The sequence below is a fragment of the Phoenix dactylifera genome, chromosome 3, assembly GCF_009389715.1.
Source record: "Phoenix dactylifera cultivar Barhee BC4 chromosome 3, palm_55x_up_171113_PBpolish2nd_filt_p, whole genome shotgun sequence".
NCBI classification, from domain to species: Eukaryota; Viridiplantae; Streptophyta; class Magnoliopsida; order Arecales; family Arecaceae; genus Phoenix; species Phoenix dactylifera.
The window spans coordinates 2,935,081-2,957,804 of record NC_052394.1 but is presented as its reverse complement, the minus strand read 5'-3'; the positions used below and the strand labels follow the sequence as shown (position 1 = coordinate 2,957,804).

The window sequence follows — 22,724 nt, the reverse complement described above, 5'->3', positions numbered from 1 at the left end:
AAAATTTTGGGCGAGTCAATATACATTTGCTACCCACGGATTCAAATTCAGGCACCAAGCATTGGACAGCATGGATACATTGGACCCGACCCGACCCGAACCGTCGGACCGTGTGCGAGTTGGACACGGTGTCCCGCCCACCGTATTAGCTCAATAAGTGGAGACCTGGAAATTTTGAAAACATCGAAGAAAGCACGCGTGCACTGGGGAGAGATCTGGTGCTAAAGGTTACTTCCTCTCCTTATTTTCCCGTCCATCATCTCTTTAGGTTTTTAATCCATCTTCATTCGAGGATCGGAGGACGTCCGGATCGCCGATTCTTTTTTCTTTATTTCGAGCTGGTTCTTTTGCGCTTTTTTTGACCTAATCTTTTCACGGAGTATTTACTGATTTCTGAAGAATTTTGTTTCCAAATCGGGTGGCAGCGAAGGGATCGAGGGCGGCGTGGTGGGATCTCGCGCCATGGGCGAGCAGTTCTCTGGTAGAGCGGTACGAGTGCTGATCTGCTTTCTTTCATTCTTTTCCTTATCTAAACTCTTCGCGTGGATCGATCCGTGCTCGATCTTGAGCCATCTTTTCCGATCCAGTTGTAATTCGTTATAAAGAATCCATGTTCTTTCATATTGTTCCTTCCAGAATGAGCTGTTGCCGTTCTAGAGCTGATCTAATTTAAAATTACCGAGATAAACTTTTTCTTTTCAAAAAAAAATAATCTACCATTAGATGATCGAAGCTTTCTTGACTTCGTCATATGGTTTTCGCACAAATTACTCCTGCATTTTCATCATCTTAACAGTAAAATTTAGACGTGGGACCCGTTTTAATTTCTCTTTTGCACCAATATATTCTCAATTGGCTCTCATTCCCATTGGTTATAGTCTAATCCTCTGTTTCACCTAGTTATTGTTAATCTTTACAGTTAATCATCGTTATTCTTCTGACCCTCTTGGCTAGATTGATCTTACCCATGCATTATTTTCCTCGAAGGTGTTGTCTTTAGCTATTTCAAGTTCTTTTTTTTAGCTGTCCTCTGCGGCTAAAGGTGGATTTTGTGGGACGGTATGCTCTGTCTACTTATTAATCATGTGCTTGCAATTTAAGGAAGTATTATGAATTTATTAATTTTAGAACTATTGGAATAGTTTGCAAGGTGCATTTCATTGGAGGTTTATCTTTTTACCCTCGTCATCATGTGCACATCATAGAGTTAAGTTTCTTGAGCGTTGCCCAGGTTGTGAATTGGTGCAGGCTTTTTTTTTCTTTGAACAGTCATTTTAGGCATTCAAGAATCTTCAAAACATCTAGACATCTCGAATATTTCTCTTGTGATGTGATTGCATGCATAATCATTGATTGGAACCTTCCCTGCTCATCTTCTTTCTTTATATAATTTCTCAAGGAACCAGCAGGACTCGCAGCAACAGCTAGTTAGGAAAAGGTTGTTGATGTACTATGTCCTTGCTGAATCTAATGATGTAAAATCTTTCTCTATGTTATCAAAATAATGAATCATAATCTTTTTTTTTTTCTTTTGAGAAATGAGGGAGAGCCAAAGCTCGACCTATGTTCATTAGGAGAACGAAGGAAAGTACATGAAGTCCTCCACAAAGTGAGGAATACAATACATAGGCTAACTTCTCAGAGTACTCATAAGGATATCCAATAGAAGTGAGAATCAGCTTGACACCCAATTGGGCTTAATCTGTTCCCAGCTTGCAAATGTCTCTAAAGCTTTTTCAAAGGTCTGTTGATGTGTGGATTCTTAGCCAAGGAAGATACAACTGTTCCTCTTGAGCCATAGAGTGCAGGTCTGGGCTAAAGTGAAAGAGTCCTAAACTAAGCCATAGACATCCAATTTTCTGTGTTTCCTCAGCTTCAGCCACACTGCTATTGGAGTCATTCTTCTTGGCCTTCTTAATTGGGTAGAGCCTCAACTAGATTCCAACATGTCATGCATAGTTGTAATAGGCTGCATCTTTTGTAATATGCTGATTTAATTTGATTTATCCATGGCCGTTCTCCATCAGATAAAAGTCTCCATGCCATTTAGAAAGGAGAGTTCTATTGAACTTGACTAGATTGAGGATGCCTAGTCCCCTTTCTTGCACACTACCTTCCAATTAACCAGAGTAGGGGTTAAAGAAGAAATAGGCTTGCCATACCATAAAAGGCTTCTTTGTCAACTTATGTATTTTAATCAAAATCCAAGGATATATAAAAGACAGGCAGGGCTATGAGGACCCAATTTACCAATGTGAGTTCCACCATTGATAGCAGTTGTCCCTTCCTATTTGCTAACTTTTGCTTGGACTTGTTTCGCAGTGGATATCACTTGGTTTTCGTGAGAGCATTGGGAGTTAGACGAAGACCTAAATAAATGATCGGGAAGGTTGTTGCAGGGCATCCCATGGCAGCAGCTAGTTGTTGTTCTCTTTCACGTTGCTGACCCATATAAAGCAGAGATCTCTTAGCAAAATTGATTTTCAATCCTGGTGCAAATTGGAAGCTCATTAGTATTAACTTCAGGTCGATGATCTGGGAGGTATCTGCTTCACAAAAAAGGATGTTGTCATCTGCATATTGGTGGTTGAGGATTCCTTCATTCTTGTGATCTAAGCCAAGGCCTTTAACATAACTAGATGTATTTTCTTTGTACAAAATCCTTGTAGGGATATCTGAACCTAGAATGAATAGATAGAGAGATAGTGGATCGCCTTGTCAAAGACCATTTCTATATTGAATCCAGTTTTCTGGTTCACCATTAGCAGGGATTGCAGTTTTATCAGAGTGGAGGATGGTAGAGATCGACCGGATCCACTTCAGTCCAAATCCTCTCTTTTATAAGGATGAATTCCCATTGGACCTTGTCGAAAGCCTTTTCAAAGTCAAGCTTACAAAGGACACCCTTGTTGTTATGACATTAGGCTACAACTCCATAGGCACTTAGATAATAGTTCGGTATGCATTGTTTCTTGATGAAGGCTGTTTGAGTCTAATCTATGAGTGTTGGCAAGAGGGATTGCAGTCTGAGCTATTTGGTAAACTGATCGGCCTGAACTCTGATAGGTGCTTGGCTACCTCCTTTGGAACCAGAGTAATTCGATCTATCTAGAGTTGGGCACTGGGCCGGGCCGCCCACGGTCCGGCACGGCCCGGCACGAAGCGGGCCGTGCCTGGCACGGCCCGCTAGCTACAGTACCGGGCCGTGCCTGGCACGGCCCATTTAAGGGGGCCGTGCTGGGTCACGGGTTTCTGGCTCGCGGGCCGAGCCCGGCACGGCCCGCTTCGGGCCTGGGCCGGCATGGCCCTCTCTTGGCCCGCGGGCCAAGCACGGCACGGCCCGTCTCCATAAAAATTAATGCTTCATAAATTTTTTTAATAAATTAATAAATATTGAAAACTAAGGATTTATTAATATAAAGCCACCTTAATGGTGGGGGGTTTGGCATAGACCCCTACCAGTTTATTAATTTAAATCAAAATGGTACATGAAGGGAGGTTTGGACCTTGGTCTGACCTCCAGAATACAATAAGAAAGGGCCGAGGTTTGGACCTTGGTCTGACCTCCAGAATACAATAAAAATGTACAATTATAAAAAATTAAGAAATCTTACAAATCATCAGTGATTCAGTGAATCAGTATTCACTCTTCAGTAGTGTTTGTATCATCATCATCAGAGGATGTTGTATTATGTCCACCTTTATCTTGAAGTCTTGCCTCAGCATCCAACCAATCTTTGAAGCAGAGAAGCATCTCCACCGTTTCGCCCGTCATCCTACTTCTCTTTTCGTCAAGAACACGCCGACCTGCACTAAAAGCGGATTCCGATGCTACCGTGGACATCGGCACAGCTAAAATATCGCGTGCAATTGCAGACATAACAGGATATTGATTTTTAACACTCTTCCACCAAGTTAATACATCTAGATTCTCTATTTGATTTTCATCATATGCAGACTGAAGATCATTTCGTAAATAAAATTCTAGTTCACTACTTAAAGATGAAGAAGATGAAGATAAACTTGAAGCATGTGTGTGTTTTCTCTGTGCAATGAATGAAAAAATAGATGACGAATGAGAACTACTAGAAGAAGAAATAGAGGTTTGTACGGAAAATCTAGATCCACGAATTTTTTCATCATATATAGCATAAATATCATAAAGAAGTTGTTTTACCTCATTTTTAGCAGGTTCAGGATCTTGATTCATATTTTCACAGTATGCATCAAGTAAAATTAGCACGCCATTTAATTTAACTCTAGGATCAAATACAGCAGCTAAGTTATGCATAGGACATATCTTGTCCCAATACTCATTCCATTTAGATTCCATTAGGTCAATAATAGGCATTAAAACATCATCATATCTATGTTCTGCAAATTTTTGACTAATTATATATGCTTGTTGTAAAAATGAACATGAAGTTGGATAATAAATACCAGAAAGAACATTGGTAGCATTATAAAAACTAAGCAAAAAATCTTCCAAAATTTTTCCTTTATTCCAATCAGTTTCAGTCAATGTAAAGCCTAATCCACGATCATTAATATATGCACTTAATAAGTTTTTATATGGGTATGCATCATGTATCATGCTATATGTTGAGTTCCAACGAGTAATTACATCAAGTTTAAATTTTTTAAAACGTTTACCATGATTTATACATAGTTCCTTAAATTCTTGAAGTCTTGATCTTGAAGCATGAATAAAAGAAACTGCATTTCTAATTTTTGAAATCACATCTTGAATCATGCCCATGCCAGCTTGAACAGAAAGATTTAAGATATGACATGCACATCTAATATGCAATAAATTTTCATCTAACATGGGATGCAATGAGTCTTTTAATAATGCAACAGCAGAATTATTATTAGATGCATTATCAAAAGTAATAGACATAATTTTATCATTAATATTATATGAACATGCAGTTTGATAAATGACATTTGAAATTTGTTGCCCAGAATGTGGAAAATCAAAAGCACGAAAAGCAAGAATACGTTTATTTAATTGCCAATCATTATCAATATAATGAGCAGTAATGGCAATAAAACAATTACTACCTACAGATGCTGACCAAATATCAGAAGTTAATGAAATTTTTACATTTAAAGTAGAAAGTGTTTCAATTAAACTTTGTCTCATTGCTAAAAAGTTAGTCATAGCTACTCTTCTAAATGTACGCCTACTAGTTCTTTTGTAAGCAGGTTGTAGGTTTAATTGAACATATTCTTCAAAATTAAAAGATTCACATAAACTAAAAGGTAATTCATCCTTAACTATCCATTTTACAAGTGCTTTTCTTTGATTTTCATGATTATATGCAAAATTACCTACAAGTAATCCCCCTTGTATATTAAGGGTACTTTGAGTTTGAGCATGAGAATCATGCATCCTATGACTCTCTTGATGTCTTTTTAAATGCCCTGTTCCCCCACTACTACTACAACTATAAAGTTTGGCACATTTTTTACATTTAGCTTTCCAGACTCCATCAACCATAACTCTATCAAATTCATTCCATACAGCACTAGTCCTCTTACGAGAAGAGGTTTGATCTTCACTCGGTTCACTAGTTCTAGAGGAACTAGGAACATGGGGTTGGGGATTAGTTTCTTCTCCCTCAGAAACAGGAGGAATGCCAAACTGACTTTCCTCAAAAGATGACATATCTAAATTGATGAATTCAAAAAATAAAAACTAACTACAAGGAGGAATTGAGTAGAGGGTCGGAGGGCAGAGGCAGAGCCGAGATTCTGAGCTTCCTCTTGTGCTCTCAACAGGAGTGACCTTCTCTTCTCAACAGGAACCTCCTCTTGTGTAGCACTTGAACACTTGCTAAATCCAAACTAAAAATTAAATTGCTAGAAGAGCACTTTAGAAGAGAGAAATAATAGTAGTAGAGAAGGAGAGAATAGTTGGTTTGGTGTGGTGAGAATGAGGGAGGAAAGGGCTATTTATAGAAGCCCAAATTTTTTTCCCAAAATACCCCTCAATTTAGCCGTTTTTGGACTGTTGGGAGGGGCAAATTTGGAAATTTCCCAAAATAGCCGTTGGAAACGGCTATTTTTCTCCCCCCTCTCCAGACGGGCCGTGCCTGGCACGGCCCGTCTCGTGCCGTGCCCGGCCCGGCCCGCCAATAGACGGGCCTGGGGCCGGGCCGGGCTTCCGTTCTGTGCTGAACGGGCCGTGCCCGGCACGGCCTGTTTAGACCTCGGGCCCGGTGGGCCTGGGCCGGGCCGGCCCGGCACGTCCCGATGCCCAAGTCTAGATCTATCTAGCTTTGCTGTTCCCTAGTGAACTTCTTGAAAGATTTTGAAGAGGCCCTCCTTTATTGTATCCCAAAAGATCTTGAGGAATGAGACAGGGTGTCCATATGGTCTTGGAGCCTTATCATTAGGTATGCTAAAGTTAGCCTTCTTGATTTCTTCTATAGTGAAAGGGGCTTCTAGTAAAGCTGATAGTTGGGAGCGATCTTCTAGAAGAGCATTCCAACCTTTTAACTCCATAACTAAGGTTGAGGAAGTGCCTATAATGTCTCTGAAGTAGTCAAGATGGCTTCCATTGACACTAGGTTGGAGGTTTCTATTTCATCCCAGGAGATTAAAGAGTTATACTTGAATGTCCTTCAAGCCATTGCCACCAGGTGAAAAAAAGGCCAATGTTTCTATCTCCTTCCTTCAACCGGTATACCCTTGATCTTTAGCATCGTAGAATCTCTTCCTGGTGTAAGATGCCCTTAAGTTTGGTATGTAGGGAGAGTCTATATTCCCTCTGATGACAGTTCAGATCAGCAATCTCCTCCAGTTTGTCCAATTCTTGAATCTTCTTGTGTAATTCAGCTTTCTCTCTTGTTATGTCTGCCATATTTGCATAGCCCACATCTGAAGGCTGCTCTCAGATTATACACTTTGGAAGACCAAGATTGCAGGCATTCGGGAATGAAGTGGCAATGGACCAAGCTGTTTTTACAAAGTCGTGGAAGCAAGACCTGTAGCCTAAAATTCTCAAATCAAAAAAGATGAGGGTGAGTAATAAGCTTGTTAGTTTCCAGGAGGATAGGGGCATGATCAGAGTAGGGGTTGGCTAAGGCTTTTAAAATAGTGGAAGGGAACAAGAAATCCCTATCTATGAGAGGAGAAACCTATCTAACTTGTTAAATGAAGGGTAGAGTCTCTTGTTGCACCAGGTATACAATCAGCCTTTTAGGGGAGGATCAAGAGTCAGGGTGGAACACATTAGGGTGGCAAAGGCTTTGGCTCTATCAGGCCTTTTGTTTCAACTAATACATGGGTTGCACTGAAGTTACCCTAGAAGCCATGGGAGGGTTACAAAGCTCTTAACCTCAAGCAGCTCTGACCAGAAGGGTCCTTTTAGATTGAGTGAATGGCCTATACACTACTATAAAGGCCCAGTTGCAGTTTCTTCTCAGGTCACAGTGGAAAACTGTAATGGTAAACATTTTGGTGAAAGAGGTTACACAGTTGAAGATTTTGCTATTCCAACTATGTAGGATCCCCCCAGCCAACAGCATCAAGGGAAGCTTGCTCTAAAGGATGATGTCCTTAACAACACACTTCTTCTCAGATTGCCCTAGCCCTCATATATTCCATGAAACAACTTTCAATTTTACATTAACATCAACACCCAAAGAACAGAAGAAATTGTCTTTTAACAAGCAATACTTAATACAAAACCCCAACCTTTACTGAGGTACTCAAAATGGAAGTCTTAATACAAATCCAAAAGATAAACATAACCATAGAGACATGGTTTATAGAGATGAAACAGCAAGCAGTAATTCTGGTATTTCCACCAAATGGCTTTCGTCAGGGGATTGGAGAGAGTATTGACTTTGATGGGCCACAGTGTGGATTCATGAGCTCCACCATATCTTCCACAGATGTGCCATTTCAGTAGAAATCCACAAGCAGCGCCAAAACTCTGCAGAGCATTAATTGATTCTAAAGCTTCAGGAGCTTCCTTGTTGGCCACTTGCTTCCCTTTGTCCTTCGCACTTGCCTTTTTGGTGATGGAGGCCGCTTTCCTTGCTGCCTTCTCAGTTCTTTACCCTGCAGTCTTTTCTTAGTTCTCACCCTTTTTCTTCATTCCATATTGGTTTTTTGTCACCCACATTTAATTCAGAGACCAGTAAGGTAACATTTTCAATTTCATCTGCAGAAGCATCTTCCAAGCAGGCAAAACCTTACGTGGGTTAGCCTGAACCAAATGTTGCTCATTCTCCTCCAAGGAAGGGGAGCGGGAATTACTGGGGATGACAAGGTTGATAGCAGCTAGCAGGCTAGGGGCAGTAGGGGCAAGAAAGTTATAGGTCTGCTTCATGATTGCAACTAGGTTAGGGTTATCAATAGAGAAAGCCGGGGGGGGGGGGGGGGGGGGGGGGGGGTAGAGCTTTAAAACAAGGCTAGGGTTTCCTTTACTTAAAACATGCTAGAGTTTGGGATTTGAATTAAAGCCATCCTTGAGGGCTCAACAGAGAGGTCAGCAGAGGGATTGGAGAAGGAAACTAGTTCAAAGGTAACGTTTTGATGGTAAGAAAGCTTTTTAAGAATATGCTTAATAGGTTTTTTAACCGGAATGGAAAATACCAAGGACTCATTAAAGCCCGACTGGGTAGTGCTGCTGGAGTTAGAGGAAGTGTTAGAGGGGCTATGGGTAGACTTGTGAGGGTTAGAGAGGCTATTTCTTCTAGAGCCTGAGGAGGAACTGCCTTGGCTAGGTATGTCTGGGTCCTGAGAAGATAAGAGTATCAAGCTCACTAGGGCCATTCCATTTCTAGTCTGAGCATTCATTAGATGACCTCAGAGGAGGAGCATCCAGGGCTTCCGAGTTGAAGCAAATGACATGCACTCTAACTCTATAAGAATAATCACCCAAAGTAACATCCATGGCTTCTGGAATATCTTCTAGATTAATCGCATAACAAGTAAAATAAGAGGAATCGAGATGGACCTTGGAGACACATGCTTCATATATCTCACGCACTAACCCAAAAGTGCTGACAATCTTCTCCATGAGGTTCTAATCCAGCATGTTCTGGGGAGATTATACTTCGATTGAAGGTAAGCCTAAAGAACTCAATAAATATTGTACCTTGATTTCTTAATGAGAAAAGGTATTTCCTGGAACTTGATGGCTTAGATGCTATTGCCAAGCTTCTTCATTTCCTAGTCCACATCATTTCTGTCTGTCCACATGACATGGCCACAGCAATCTGTTGCTCAGAGACGTCTTCCTGTGGCGACCCAATCGAGGTTTGCAGCAGCTGTCTTGTTGAGTTGGTCCACCTTGTTCACCATGTCCTGGGTTACAGGAAGGAAAGCAGCTGAGCATTGAACTCAGTTGGGGTGTGGAAAGGATAGTCTTCCATTCTGTTGGAGATAATGGTCCTAGAGGTGAGAGTAGGGGGTGAAAGATCAAGTGGAAGGAGCTAAACTTGGAGTTGAGGAAGCCTTTTTGAGGGGGCAATGGAGGGCAGGGCACCTAACTGCACAATGACCCACTCTGTATTTATAGTAGCATACGGTAGCATTTCTACGATTATTGCTCTTGTGACCTCTTCCTACACACCTGAACCATGTTCACAGCGAAATCTTGAATAATCATGTCCGTCAACTAGAATGGCCCACCAGCCTTTGGGAAATTGTTTGACGGTGTTGGGTTGGGAGAGGAGAGGGGGGGGGGGGGGGGGGGGGGGCGAGGGGAGGAGGAAGGGGAAAGTCAAAGGCAGTGGACGAAGGGAGGTGGGGCCAGAAGTATGGGACGGAGAGGACAGGAGATGGGGGAGGGAGATTGGTGGAGTGGAAATTGGTCAAGGGCAATGGTTTTGTTTTTTTTTTTTTTGGGGGGGGGGGGGGTGAATAGGGGGCAGAGGATAATACCATGGCAGTGGGGGGAGGGAGTAGGTGTGGTGGATAGGACAGGGGCAGAGGCGGAGGCCGGAGTGGAAGCGGAAGCCAATCTCAATCAAAATTCCTCTTGGCTAATAGATCTGACTTGAAATACAGCCATAATGAAAAACTCGATTGCAATATTTTATCAATGCCCATTTCTGCATGTATAGATGCTTTTAGTTTGGCTAGTTGATTGCTGACCACAATTTTCCATGTTATGCACATATCCATTTTTCATGAGAATGAGACTGCGTTATGGTGTTGTAAGCTAGAACACTGCTGAATCATTTTGCTTTACATCTAAAGGTTGTTTTCTGAATGGACAATATTAGTGGTGTTGAAGCCATTAGTTAATGTGCAATAACTCTTTGAATATTTCATGCTTTGAAGAACTTTGTTGCATTTTGGAAGTAACAGCTATGTCGAAGAAATTTCAGTATCATTTATGATTTTTTTTTGAATCTTCCCCTGATCTTACTGTGACTTTTAATTAAATTGGATATCTATACCTTTTTTTTTAATTGTCTTTTAGTTTCTGGTGAACCTTGTATGTAGTTAAGGAAATTTATTTTGAACCTTTGGTACCTTATCCTCATTGTTTTCTTTGTTTGATCTTCAGTCTTTCATATTCAAGTCTCATTTATCTGAGTGCTCTCTCTCTCAAAAAAAAAAAATACTGAGTAGTGGTTTATTTTTCATTTATTCAACAGTGAATTATAATTGTGGCTGCAGTTTGAATACTTCTATTTTTCTTGGTTCCTTCTACTAGTCCTTCAATTCTGTGATGAGATGGACATCATTCTTTTCAACAGGAAAATTTGGTCAGGGAGGAGGCAACAAAAGGGTTGAACCCAGGGCTGGTAGTCTTACTTGTGGTTGGTGGTCTTGTGCTGTTTTTCCTTGTCGGAAACTATGCACTCTACAGGTATGCAGAAAAGACCCTTCCACCAAAGAAGAAGAAACCTGTCTCCAAAAAGAAATTGAAGAGGGAAAGGCTTAAGCAAGGGGTCTCCGCTCCAGGAGAGTAGAAGTAGTGCCTACAAAACTAGCAAGAAATCTTGATCATAGTGCTGATTGTCAGTTTAGTTGTATGTCGAGGTCTAGTTCTTTGTTAAGCTTGGAAACCTCGAAAGTTTACCATTTGATTTGGTATAAGCTATATTTAGTTGGAAATTCAAGGTAGATTGGAGTTACTAAACAATTCCAGCTGGTGCTTGCTTGCTTGAATGCCATTATTATATGCTTGTTGCAATGCCACACCATTACCATCCTACTCTCCTACCCGCCCTCCTCCTCCTCCTCCTCCTCCTCCCCTCTTCTAATACGTTGGGAACACCATCACCAGTCTTTGAACCCTGGACCTGCATGGAATGTTACTTAGGCTCAGGCACATGCGCATGCAATTATAGTAATTTCTCTTTCATTATGAAAATATTCAGGTTACAGTATAGTACCAGTTTTTAGCTGGGGATCTCTTTCTAAGATCCGCAATATGTTTAATTGTTTATTGCTCTGCAATTGTCTATTACTACATCTTGATGTAAAGTTGAATAAAATATTTTTACACACATTAATCTCCCATTCTTAATGAAAATATTCAGGTTATATTATAGCCCCATCTCTTTAAGATATGCAATACATTTAATTGTTTATTGCTATGCATTACATTCAATTGTTTGTTGCTACATCTTGCTGTAAAATTGAACAGAATATTTTTATGGTTTTGAAGGGTGGAAGTAAATATTAGTCGACAATGAATGGCACGTTTTACTGTCCTGTGGCCACAGACTTGCTTAATATTCTGTTGGTATCTTTATTTTTCTGCTAGCATCCTTTTCTTTCTGTTTTTGGTGGAAGATGCCCATAGGCATTCTCCAGCCAAAAAGATGATACTGGAACCCCCCTATGTGGAGATGATTGGTATAACACACAATCTGCAGCTTCTTTGGTTGTGTACTGCAAGATCTCTATTCAAAGTGCACCATGTGAACGCATACTTTTATGTTCCATCAAAATCTACCTTTCTGTGTGGGTATTTAGTTCTACAACAATACACACTCACATTTTTATTTTCTTTGCATTGAATTTAAGTTGTTTGGATGTAATGCTTATCTTGTTGGCTGGTCTTTTTTATGCCCACAGTCATCTTATTTAGTTATCAAAATACAAGGTGATCGAACCTTCCATGAAAACTGTAAGAGGTAGCAGGTTTGCGGGCAGTTTGCAATGCCTCCCATCAATCAGCGTTGACAAACCGGCAGTCCTTTCTTATCTCACCTTGATCGATGGTCAGTGGATTGTTCTCTGATAGCAAGAGAAGTGCACCTGCAAACCGTTCATGGAAGTAGCTGTTATTAGCTGCCATCAGTTCCACAAAAGAAGAGGTTGTAGGATCAGAAGCGAGCTGCTGATCTATCAGCAACAGCCCCCTGTGCTTCAACAAGTTCTTGTAGTACATGTTGTCGATCACCATCGGCGTCTCTCGGTCGTTCCTTGAGTACGATACCTTCTTTGGATCCGGATTTGGTGTTGGACACCGGACTCGTAGGTATTCACCATACTCAGGAGCTATTGTGGGATCAATTGTGGGATAGAGTCTACCAACAAGGTTCACACAATGAACTCGGCCGACTGAATGTGCTCCTGAAACGAGGAGGGTAGCCTTTTATTGTTCTGAGGATGGAAGAATTGCTAGTTTTCTAATGGAGATGGTGTCATACCTAAAAGAGCCACTGTACCCTCTGTATCAATTCCTACTGACTGGAATCGTGAGAGAACCAGCGAGCTGGAGTCATTGTGATTAGGAATAGAGTCTTCCACCATTTCTACGTGGCTTTCCTTGCTATCTCTTCTTCCAGTTTTCATGGGAATGTATGGTCCTCCAAGCTGTTAAGAATTTTTTTGTGTACAGGGTTACATGATTAGTTGTTGACTCTCGAAAGAAATTGAGAAAATGCATCAAAACCTGGAAAGAATTAATAAATATGCAAAAATTATGTTTAGAAAGTGAAAAATTGGAACAGTAATAACCGCCGATCAATGGCTTCCTGACAAGTATGCCAGTGAGATGAGTTTTGGTTGTTGAATAAATCTTAGCATTTGTGAATTATCAAATAGCTTGTGGGTTGTTCCCGCCTTAGAAATTTTTTTTTCTTATTGAAAGGTTTTTATTGGAAAGCTGATGGATATATGATACTTAAAAAATTAGTTTTTACATATTTGGTTGACAATAAGAAAGTGACAAATTAAGAAGTAACTTATGTTTCATTTAGCATATACTTTTCTAGAAAACTATATAATATACCTGTTATATCTTTAATAAAGAAAAGTTCTTATTCTATTCTATTTAAAAGCTTAAGGGTACTTTTAGAAAAAAAATATTTCAATTTTCAGCTGTGGGAACATACTTTTTCCTGTCTCATATGGATTGTTTTTTTTCATATAATGTGAAAATGTTATTTTTATGGGCAAATTACTTTTCTCTCTTTTTTTAAAAAATTTCAAGCAAACATGAAATATTTTTCTATTTTTTTTATTGATCATATTTTTTGTTCTCCTCTTCCTACGAACCAAACGCATCTTAAGCTGTATCTGAAGGAAGATGTAACAGAAGGAAAACACTCAATAGCGAAACCATGGTTCATATAAGGCTGAGGTCACCAATCTAGAGTTTAAACATACCCAAAGAACACCTTCTCTTGCAGAGAGAGCAACGACATCAGCACAAGATACTGTATCAGGGCACTCCCTCTCGAGTGCGTCCTTAATCGTTGTGATGTACTTGAAGTTTCTCATGCCGAAGCTCCGCTGGGAGGTCTGCTCTGATATTATTGAGTTGGTCGTCTCCAATAGAAGCGAGGCATCACAGGACTGCATCATTAAACACAATACAAGTTTTGAAGAAGCTTCGAAATAAGAGAATGGCTGACGTTTCAATGAATACTAAGAGAAAAGGAATCTAACCTTGACCATGCAGTCATGGAAGAGATTTCTGACCCAAGAGATAGCAGTGTTGCCGTGTTTGTGGTACAGCTTCGCTACCTCTTCCTTGACTATGTCCTCAGCTCTTGGGCAGCTCTCTGAGTAGTAGTTTAGGCTCAGATCACCCTCCCCTGCAATACCATTACCTGATTTATTAGTATTAATTTGGATCCTTGCTTAATCCAAGGGATTAGAACCTCATGCTCCACCATTAGATGCCACGGTGAAGATGTGAGCATACAAAGTGACCCAAGACTGCAGTCACACCCCTTCATCAGATGGATCCTGCTACGAACGAGCTGCATCCTGTGATTCCATTTGGACTTCGGCATCCATGCATCGAATTCTAAACCAATGGCAGAGAGAAATTATATCCTATACTGCATGCACCACGTGGCCATACATGCAGCCAATCATTGTAAATCGTTTTTCTAAGAATGCACTGAGATGAGCGCTTGATGATTAGAGTTTATAGAAACAAGTGGCTGTGATTGGCTGATGCATAGCCATACGGTGCATGCTGTATTTGTATCTTTTCAGACCTGGTTGTAGCATTTCCTGCAATCAGGGTTTGTGGCAGGTGCTGAACGGGCCACGAGGTAGGAGTGCCCCTTGAGATTCGTGTGTATGACATCGTCAGCACCTGCCACGTATTCCGTTCAATATGAATTATGAATGAAATTCCTATGGTCAAGGCTGTAAAGGATCCCATAGCAGATTCGAGCACTCTTCATGAACATAAACACGCGAGCCGGTGATTTTTAGCAGTTGATATAAAAAGAAGCATTACCAAAGCTGGAGATGAGGCCGAGCAGGAAGGAAACCAGGAGGAGAGTAGCAAGCCCGCGTCTGAAGGCCATGCTGGGTTCTTGAGGGGATTGCGTGAGCCTCAGCCAGTTTCTACCCTCTTATAGGGAGGACGAAGTAATATGTAGACTTAATTAATAGGAATTCAATCAGACACGCTTCTGCTTCAAGTTTCAGCATACCCAATCTTCCGGATAGGAGTGGGATTTGAAAGCAACTCCTCTCCACTATCGACATTTACCTTTCCTTTTGTCCCATGTCCAGCTAAATTAGGCCAATCCACACAGAGATATGCTAGGTTCCACCTCACCCCTGTGCTCCACTTAATTGCAGGGCAACAAGCATTCGTGAAGGAAAGTCCGTGCGGGTGTGTATTTAGTCCCACATCGATTATTCGCTGGGTAGATATTGGGTACTTATACAAAATCAAAGAATCCAAATAAGATCTTCTAGCTAGTCATTTTGGATAAGGTCCTGAGTTGTTACAACATTAGAAAAAAATAATTAATTTGAGAATGAAAATGCACACATACCGCCATGCTTTAATCTACAGTAATGAACCTCCCATAGTCTAAAGGTTTTACCAACTCGATGAAATTAGTGGACGGCACTGAGTAGAGAGAATACATACCGACAACCACCACAATGGCACCACCATTTCAAAGCCAATGATTTGGGCAGGCACAATACGCAACAAAGAGATCGCCATCACGCGTGGAACAAATATGATAGCATAATCCAATCCAATCTAAACTGATACAGAAATTCAAATTGAAATTTAAGAAGCAAATATGGGGCTTGTTTGGTGGATGAGAATATTCAGACATTTTCTAATCTTTCCAGAATGCTTTCAATAAGCTGATGCATTGGTGCATAAAAAAGTCGCTCGCAGCCTCGCACTGCCGCAGGTTGCGCTGATATTAGTGGCAGACACCGAGCCCAGAGTTCCACACAATGCCTTTGAAATCAAAGCCCATAGGCATTTGTGGCAGATTATTAGCGGTGCAATAAACACTTGATTATACCAGCTGACTTTGTAAACTTGAACAAAGAACATAGAATGATTAAATGACTCTCTCTCTCACACACACACCCACCCACGCACGCACGCACAAATTTGATTAACAATTGATAATCAGTGTGATTTTACTATTTCAACGAATAAATTAATTGAAAACCAATGCTAGCTTTAAGAAGGAACATACTGCCCTTGAAAAAATTGCTGTCTAAGAAGCCTTTAAGCACTTGCTCAATATTTTACTAATTTACTAATAAGATTTTGCTTTTTTAGAATTTCTTTTTTTCTTTAATTTTCTGAGAGCACCACCTGCGCAATAATTAGTCAAGATCAAAATTTTGGGAATAGACAATCCAATAAGCGAATCTAAAAAGCATCTATTTTCCAAGTGGTGTGACTACTGGGGCAGGCCCAAATTCACTTCTTAATTTACCCAAGAGCCAAACCATAAATCTCTCTTTGATTTGCGATGCAAGGGGCAGTCCCATTTGCAACTTTCATGGGATACTGTCCTCCAACTCCATTTACTTTCTCCTGTGCCTCCATGAACTGCCTGTGCCAAAGTAGTGGTTATAGTGCTGCATAAAATTATAAATATACCCTCATATCATGTTGCTTGGTATTTTAATATGGCACATCACAAAATTAAGAACACCGAAACAAAGGTCCATTAGCAACCCAGTAGCTGTATGGTATTGATGGATGACAAATCCACCACAAAATCTACCATGAAAAGCATGTTGGTAAAATATGAAATATAGCTAGTAAACTAGGCAAGTACTTCTACATTCAGGAGACTAGGGCCCACGGAGTAATATCGGCACGGTGATGGCTAGCAAATTAGACCTTTGAAACTATGGTTCAAATCCATTTACACCTACTGACACTGAAATAACAACTTGCTGGAAAAACAAAAAGGTTTTACGAACAGCTAGTGCCTCAAAAATGCTTTCAGCTTTCTTCAGCAGAATCAAGAATTGGAAGGATATTAAAAGCTGAAGAACCAAGATGAACTCCTCTCACAATACCTCCATAGCCTTGCTTAATTTTGTGACAAAGGAGCAAAATAGCATCCCATAATGCTGTCCTTCCCTGGAAACATGGAAAAAGAAAAAGTAAGTAGAGCTGCTATGAGTATTTATGATACTGAAGTCACCAATCTACTGGTTTTCATCTACTGCTCGTATTTGAAAGGTTATTATCTACAAATCAGTCGTACGTGCAAGCTGCTTAATGAAACTGCAGCTCTGAAAGTCATTCTTTAATGAGAAAACTAATTAAAACAACTGAAGCACAAACAGGTTCATTAGAATTTTCAAATAGATATCCTTGAAAGATCAGATATTGTCCCTAGAAACAGAGCCACTGACTAGGTGGGAGCACAAGATGATGGTCCCTAGAGGTTTCCCTTTTTATTTTTTGATTGATAACTGAGAGAATCTGTGCATGAATGAAAATCACCCAATCCCACAGATAAGCTGATAGAGATAGCAACAAGCAATCTCCTGCAAAAATCATAGTGCCTAGTGCAGCATTCTTTAAACAAATTTACTAGCACAAGGAGAAACTTTTGCCTAATTAACAAGTTAGCCTGGAACAAAACAAGTAAGGTGTTAAGCAATGTGTCAGCTAATATTGACAGATCTTCTAAGCCTGTCAGTATCACTTACTGGACATGCTGCCAGCTAAGTTCAGATTTCTGCCACTGCATCACATAAACAAATTAATGTGCTTGCAAATAGTACTTCAAACAGATAAAAAGGGCAATCATTAAAACAATTTGCCAGGAAAAAGAATAAACCGCAGACAACTTGAAACAAAGAATATGCAGTTGATGTTGATGCAAGTGTTAGAAAGAGATATAATTAGCTAGAGTCATTCAAAGTTTATCAGACAACATTAAGCGATTAAACCCAAAAAAAACTGCACTTACCTGAAGAGAGAATTGCAGCTTCTTATCCCAATATAAAGCAAATATTGGAGGACTTTGCTTCCCAACTGCTAATATACAAGCTCCTGGGTGAATTACAGCTGGAATGCCTGAGATAACAGCCACATACTTCTCAGGAAACTTTTCTTTTGGAGGGAGAACTCCCAGGAACAAGGGATTCTTGCTAGACTGTGCACCAGAATAGGAGGTAGGATCAACATGCAACATCCATTTGGGATGCTCCAAGAAAGCGCAGAATAAGTACAACAACAAGTGAGAGTCAGTTGGTAGCTCGCTTGTCCACTTTTTGTCTGCTTTATCATAACCAACCCCATTCCCTGTATACTCGTAGTTCTTCAAGCATGTTCCTTCAGCAAGCTCTGCGACATGGCAGAAAATATATGCACAGTATTACTGCTGAATTCCAAGGTTTCAGTAAATAACTTAACTTATCGATAGGCATGCCATGATCATACTCTTGTGATTTATGTTGCTATGAAGTTACCAACATTTCTTGAAATACATATAAATTGTAAATGAGCATAAAGCAATATGCCAAAGCGTGTTTGCTTTAAATAATGGCAAGATGAAGTTAATCTACCTCGGACTCTTTGAACTGTGTAATCTGCACGTACGCTGCTCTGAGGCAGCAAGCCTTTAATCAGCTCTCCTTTCATCAGTGTGTTAAGCCTCTGGTGTTCGGTGATGGCATCCACACATGCCTGTATGACAGGTAGTAGAGGATTTGGTTGTGGCTGTTGTGCACCAGCTAAGGGTACCTGCGCTGAAAGTAGGAAAGATCCAAAAACAAATGCCTGAATCAACATATCAAACACAACCAAATGATAGGCATGCTAGCTCATTAGTGTTAACCAGAGATCCAAAAAAAAAAAAGAAAAAAAAGAAAGGAACAATGACCAAGCAACAAAAGACATGTAAGAGAAGCACAAAGGTAACTGACATATTGATTGATCTCTTGCTTGCAGAAGGATCGCACGTAATTGATGAAGCAGCCTATCCTCATCCAACGTGAATGTTGGCTGCCACTCTCTTGCACCCTCAATGGGAGATGTATTGATTGGCAGTGTAGCAGTCGGTGGTGTGCCACTTCCAACCTGACTGACCGTAATGGGAATGCCGACACTGGCTGCTGCTTGCATTACCTACAAATATTACAGAAACAAAATCAGCATTGGCGATTTGGAAAAGAAAGCAGATTAGCACATATCCATTTGACTAAAACAAACACCAAAACCTGAATGTGGCTTGTCTCGATCTTTTCGAGCAATGGGTTCACCAGATTCGAAGAAAACCACTGCCTGAGACGATCCCGCCACCACTCAATCTGCGGGTAGACCCCCAAACTCTCAAATGCCTCGACTGCCTGTTCCATCGACATGGGAGGGTGCAGCTCCCCCTCTCCCTTCTTCGGGGGCGTCGTGTACTTCTGGTGGGAACCAGGGGACATCCTGACAGGCCTCAAGGGTGTGCTCCTCGTGGCACCTGAAGCAGTCGCTGAGGTGGCCACAGACCCAGGGCTTGCAATACCGAAACCCCGAATGGTAGGCGATGGTGTCGCTGCCGCCTTTATCGCCGACTCTGTGATCTTTTCGTCTACATCTGCTAGGAACTGCTCCAGCATTGCCTCCGTCTGTATCCCCTTTGCACTGCCTGAGCTCTGCCGCGACCATGGAGTTCCAGGAGAGGCGGTGTACTGCGAAAGTGAGGCAGAGGGTGATATGGGCGACACTGCCAGCTTCTTGCCACCGCCGGAGCTCTGTGCATCAGACCCAATTCGGGACGGTCGAGAAGGGGCATAGCTGAACGCCGATTTCCGGATGGGGACGAGGGGTTCGGAGGATGGGACGGGCCGGGACTTAGGGGGCTTCTTGACGGGCTCGGCATCTACAGTCGCTTCAGTGGGTTTCGGCTTCAAGCCTAAAAGCCCCAGCTGGCGCTCGGTCAGGAGGCTCTTCTGCTCCTTCGGTTTCTTCGAAGGGGATGCAGCTGATAAAGAACGAGCGGCGACACCCAGGGCGTTCTTTGTGTTGCGGAGTGACAGTGCCCTGATAAGGGCCGATAGAGTCGCCACGAACACCAGGCCGACTGCAGCTTCCAAGACCTTGGTAAGGAGTTCTGAGGCACACATTCGAAAGAGTAGAAATTCTTACAAACATCTGGAGAGCAATAAACAGAAATAGCATAAAGATGAAGAGAGCTTACGAGCTGTTCTGAAGGAAACGTGGATCCGTGTCAAGCTCTTGACGAGGCTATCTTCCCTGAGGAAGATGGCAGAAAGAAATGGGTGACATTATTATGAAAGAAAGAGAGAGAGAGAGAGAGAGGAGGATGGAGGAAAAACCAAACCTGGAGGTGATGGAGAGGAGGGAGAGGGCGGAGGCGAGGAAGGAGGAGGAGATGAGAAGGAGGGCGGAAGCGGAGGGCTGGAGGCTGCGGGCGGTGAGGGCGGCGGCGAAGTTGGGGTTCTGGTACACAGAGAACTTGGCCTTGGGGCCTTGAGAAGGACGAGGAGGGCTCCTGTTCGCGCCTTCCATGCCTCCTCTCGCGCGCGGCTGGGGCGGAATCGGGGCTCGGATTGGAAGCGGTGGCCGCAATGTCGTCACTTCACAGTGGGTGGGTTGCAGTCGTAGGGTGTAGCTAAGAGAGGGAGGGTCATTCTCGTTCCCATCTCCATCGCCGTTATCGCCGCCCAAATTGAAATTTTAAAGGTGCCGTGGCGGGCAGCCCTTCTGTTGGGCTGCTTGGCGAGAGAATCTGGGCGCGGTCTGGCTGCGAAAAATGGCACTTTTTTTTTTTCAATTTTATACAGCGACAGCTCACATCAGTCCCAACCAATAAAATCAGAAAAAAAAATGTATGACGAAAAAAAACAGACTCGAAATTGTTTTAGAAAATCTTTTTCAAATGATGTGTAGGATGGAAGGTGACCCGCACTATTTACTTTCCAATAAATATGAGATGTTCTCAACTCTGTTCCAAAAGTCGGCTCATCAAAAATACGTCGCTCTCTGGCTGCGACGAGTTTAGTATAATAATTTCTGATCACAAAGCCCACATCTTCTTTATCGCCATCCTAAATATTTACTATTGTCAAAATGACACTTTTCACTACAGAACCCATCAATAGGTCCACTACCATCAGTTTGATAATTTTTTCTTCCACCCGGCTCTCAAGACACTCGAACCCTTAACCCCGTTGCATATAAACAACATCCCACATCTACCAACTAGTGATTGATCAACATAAAACATTATATAAATATATGCATACATACGAGAAATCTAGACAAGAAGCCAAGATCCTGAGCTGGCCCACCATAGACACAATTTCGCCATTCGTGGCCCAATCACGGCCCGGTCGTATTAGCATGCAAGATTACGCACATGCATATGGATAGGATTTTTCGCACCCAAACAAATGAAACGATGTAGCTGATGCAAGTACGTTTGACGTAACAGAGTAGAAAAGATGTCACATGATATGAACCTGCTCTCGCAGGGACTTAATAAAGCATTATTGATAGCTCCCAGCGTCTAATGTCCACATATCATCCTCCTAAACAGAGAACCGAGCACGTCATTCCCCTCCGCTCGCCAAAATCCGAATCCTCCGTCCCAGAAACTCGTCCGGGAGGAAGATTAAAGCAAACACCCGTCGAGACAAGTTTCCTTCGCAGGAGAGATGATGCTGTGGCCTCCTCGATGGTTCCGCGCTTCCGGACCGACAGCATCATCTCCCCGGCGAGGGTAACCTGGCCAGAGGCGCAGTATACACCCTCTCTTCTAGGTCGTTACTTTCCACTCTCCTTCAGAATTCTGCGTCTTAGACTACTGTAATGCTTGCTGCTGTTAGGTATTCTCTCTTTTACCTGAGTTGGAAGCGGATATCAGTCTTGTTCGAAAGTGTTAACGTTTGATACTCCCTGGTTATTAGGACTTCTGAATTAAGTTTTCCTGGTCGTCAGGATTAATGGATTATCTCTGTTGTTTCCTGTTTGGATCCGCATGATTCTTTGATGTTTATGTCAGCTAGCTGATCCTGATTTGTAGATTGGTTTGAGTTTGTCATTCGGCTGTTAATGAGTTTTCGTACTTTTTTTATGGAATTTATTGGTGTACCGTGGCCTATTTAAAGAGTGACAAGGTAGGCTGAAGTTATTTCCTGGCGCCAGTGTGTTCTTATTGTAGGTCCTGGTCCCAACGTAACCAGAGCGCTTGTTCTTCTTTCTACAATTTTTTTTTTTATATAAATATTTTTCTAAATATTAAATTTTATATAAATATTCTCTCAAAAATAATATTTGCATGTATATTTTTATAAAACATTTACTTTACTATTCTATTTTTTTATTTTTATTTTTACATATATACTTACGATACATCAAAAAAAATATTTATAGAACGATCACGATGGAGGACAAAAAAATAATTTAGAAATTATATTTTATTTTTAATAAAAAATAAATATAATTTTTATTAATGGTATTAGGAGAACCGTTATAGTAGAAGCATTTGTTAAAAAAATAGTATTTTATAAGAATACAGAAATAAATATAAATTTTTAAAAAATATTTATGCAAACGTATCTATACTTAATGACCCATTAGTAGTAGTAGCCTGTTATTGTTACATATGAACACGTTGGTTTTATGTCCTAGTATGCCTATATCATTAATGTTGAATTAAGATTATTTCAATATAAAAAATCATCATAACTTTATTTTGGCATGATAAGCCGTTGTTACGATTCAAGGGGTTTTTTTCACCCTTTTTGGCAGTCAATAACTTGCGTCATGGCGATTCTATGTTTGGCACTTTTGACAAGAAACATTACAGGCATTTAGTCGTCTCACATTTTTATTGGAGATTCGGTGCATGGTAAATTTAGATCCATGGCCATGGGTTCCTTGTTGGACTAGTAGTCTTCGTGCACCTTATCTTTCCTTGACACCTTTTTTTTTTTTGGATCCCCGGCCATTTTTATCCTTCACAAATTACAATCAGCAGAAGCCAAGCTCATATTCCCCGCATTCCATAAGATTTAGAGATCAA

The 22,724-nt window shown here is 41.2% G+C and overlaps 2 protein-coding genes and 1 long non-coding RNA gene across 3 annotated transcripts; 1 reads left to right on the top strand and 2 right to left on the bottom strand.

Annotated features, from left to right (window-relative positions):
- The first annotated feature begins 141 nt into the window (after positions 1 to 141).
- LOC103709782 lies at positions 142 to 12,921 on the top strand. The gene is made up of 4 exons (XR_604514.4): positions 142 to 227; positions 426 to 489; positions 10,728 to 11,943; positions 12,058 to 12,921. It is a non-coding gene; the product is annotated as an uncharacterized LOC103709782 (long non-coding RNA).
- LOC103709772 (peroxidase 21) lies at positions 11,996 to 14,790 on the bottom strand. Its single transcript, XM_008795275.4, has 5 exons — positions 14,687 to 14,790; positions 13,879 to 14,027; positions 13,597 to 13,785; positions 12,636 to 12,801; positions 11,996 to 12,558 (listed from the first exon to the last, which is right to left on the bottom strand). The coding sequence occupies exons 1-5, from the start codon at positions 14,754 to 14,756 to the stop codon at positions 12,152 to 12,154; spliced, it is 981 nt and encodes a 326-aa protein (XP_008793497.1). The 5' UTR covers positions 14,757 to 14,790; the 3' UTR covers positions 11,996 to 12,151.
- Positions 14,791 to 16,366: 1,576 nt separating this feature from the next.
- LOC103709790 (transmembrane protein 209) lies at positions 16,367 to 20,434 on the bottom strand. The gene is made up of 7 exons (XM_008795291.4): positions 20,019 to 20,434; positions 19,875 to 19,930; positions 18,907 to 19,787; positions 18,613 to 18,814; positions 18,253 to 18,435; positions 17,655 to 18,031; positions 16,367 to 16,813 (listed from the first exon to the last, which is right to left on the bottom strand). The coding sequence occupies exons 1-7, from the start codon at positions 20,204 to 20,206 to the stop codon at positions 16,673 to 16,675; spliced, it is 2,028 nt and encodes a 675-aa protein (XP_008793513.2). The 5' UTR covers positions 20,207 to 20,434; the 3' UTR covers positions 16,367 to 16,672.
- Between the last annotated feature and the right edge of the window lie 2,290 nt (positions 20,435 to 22,724).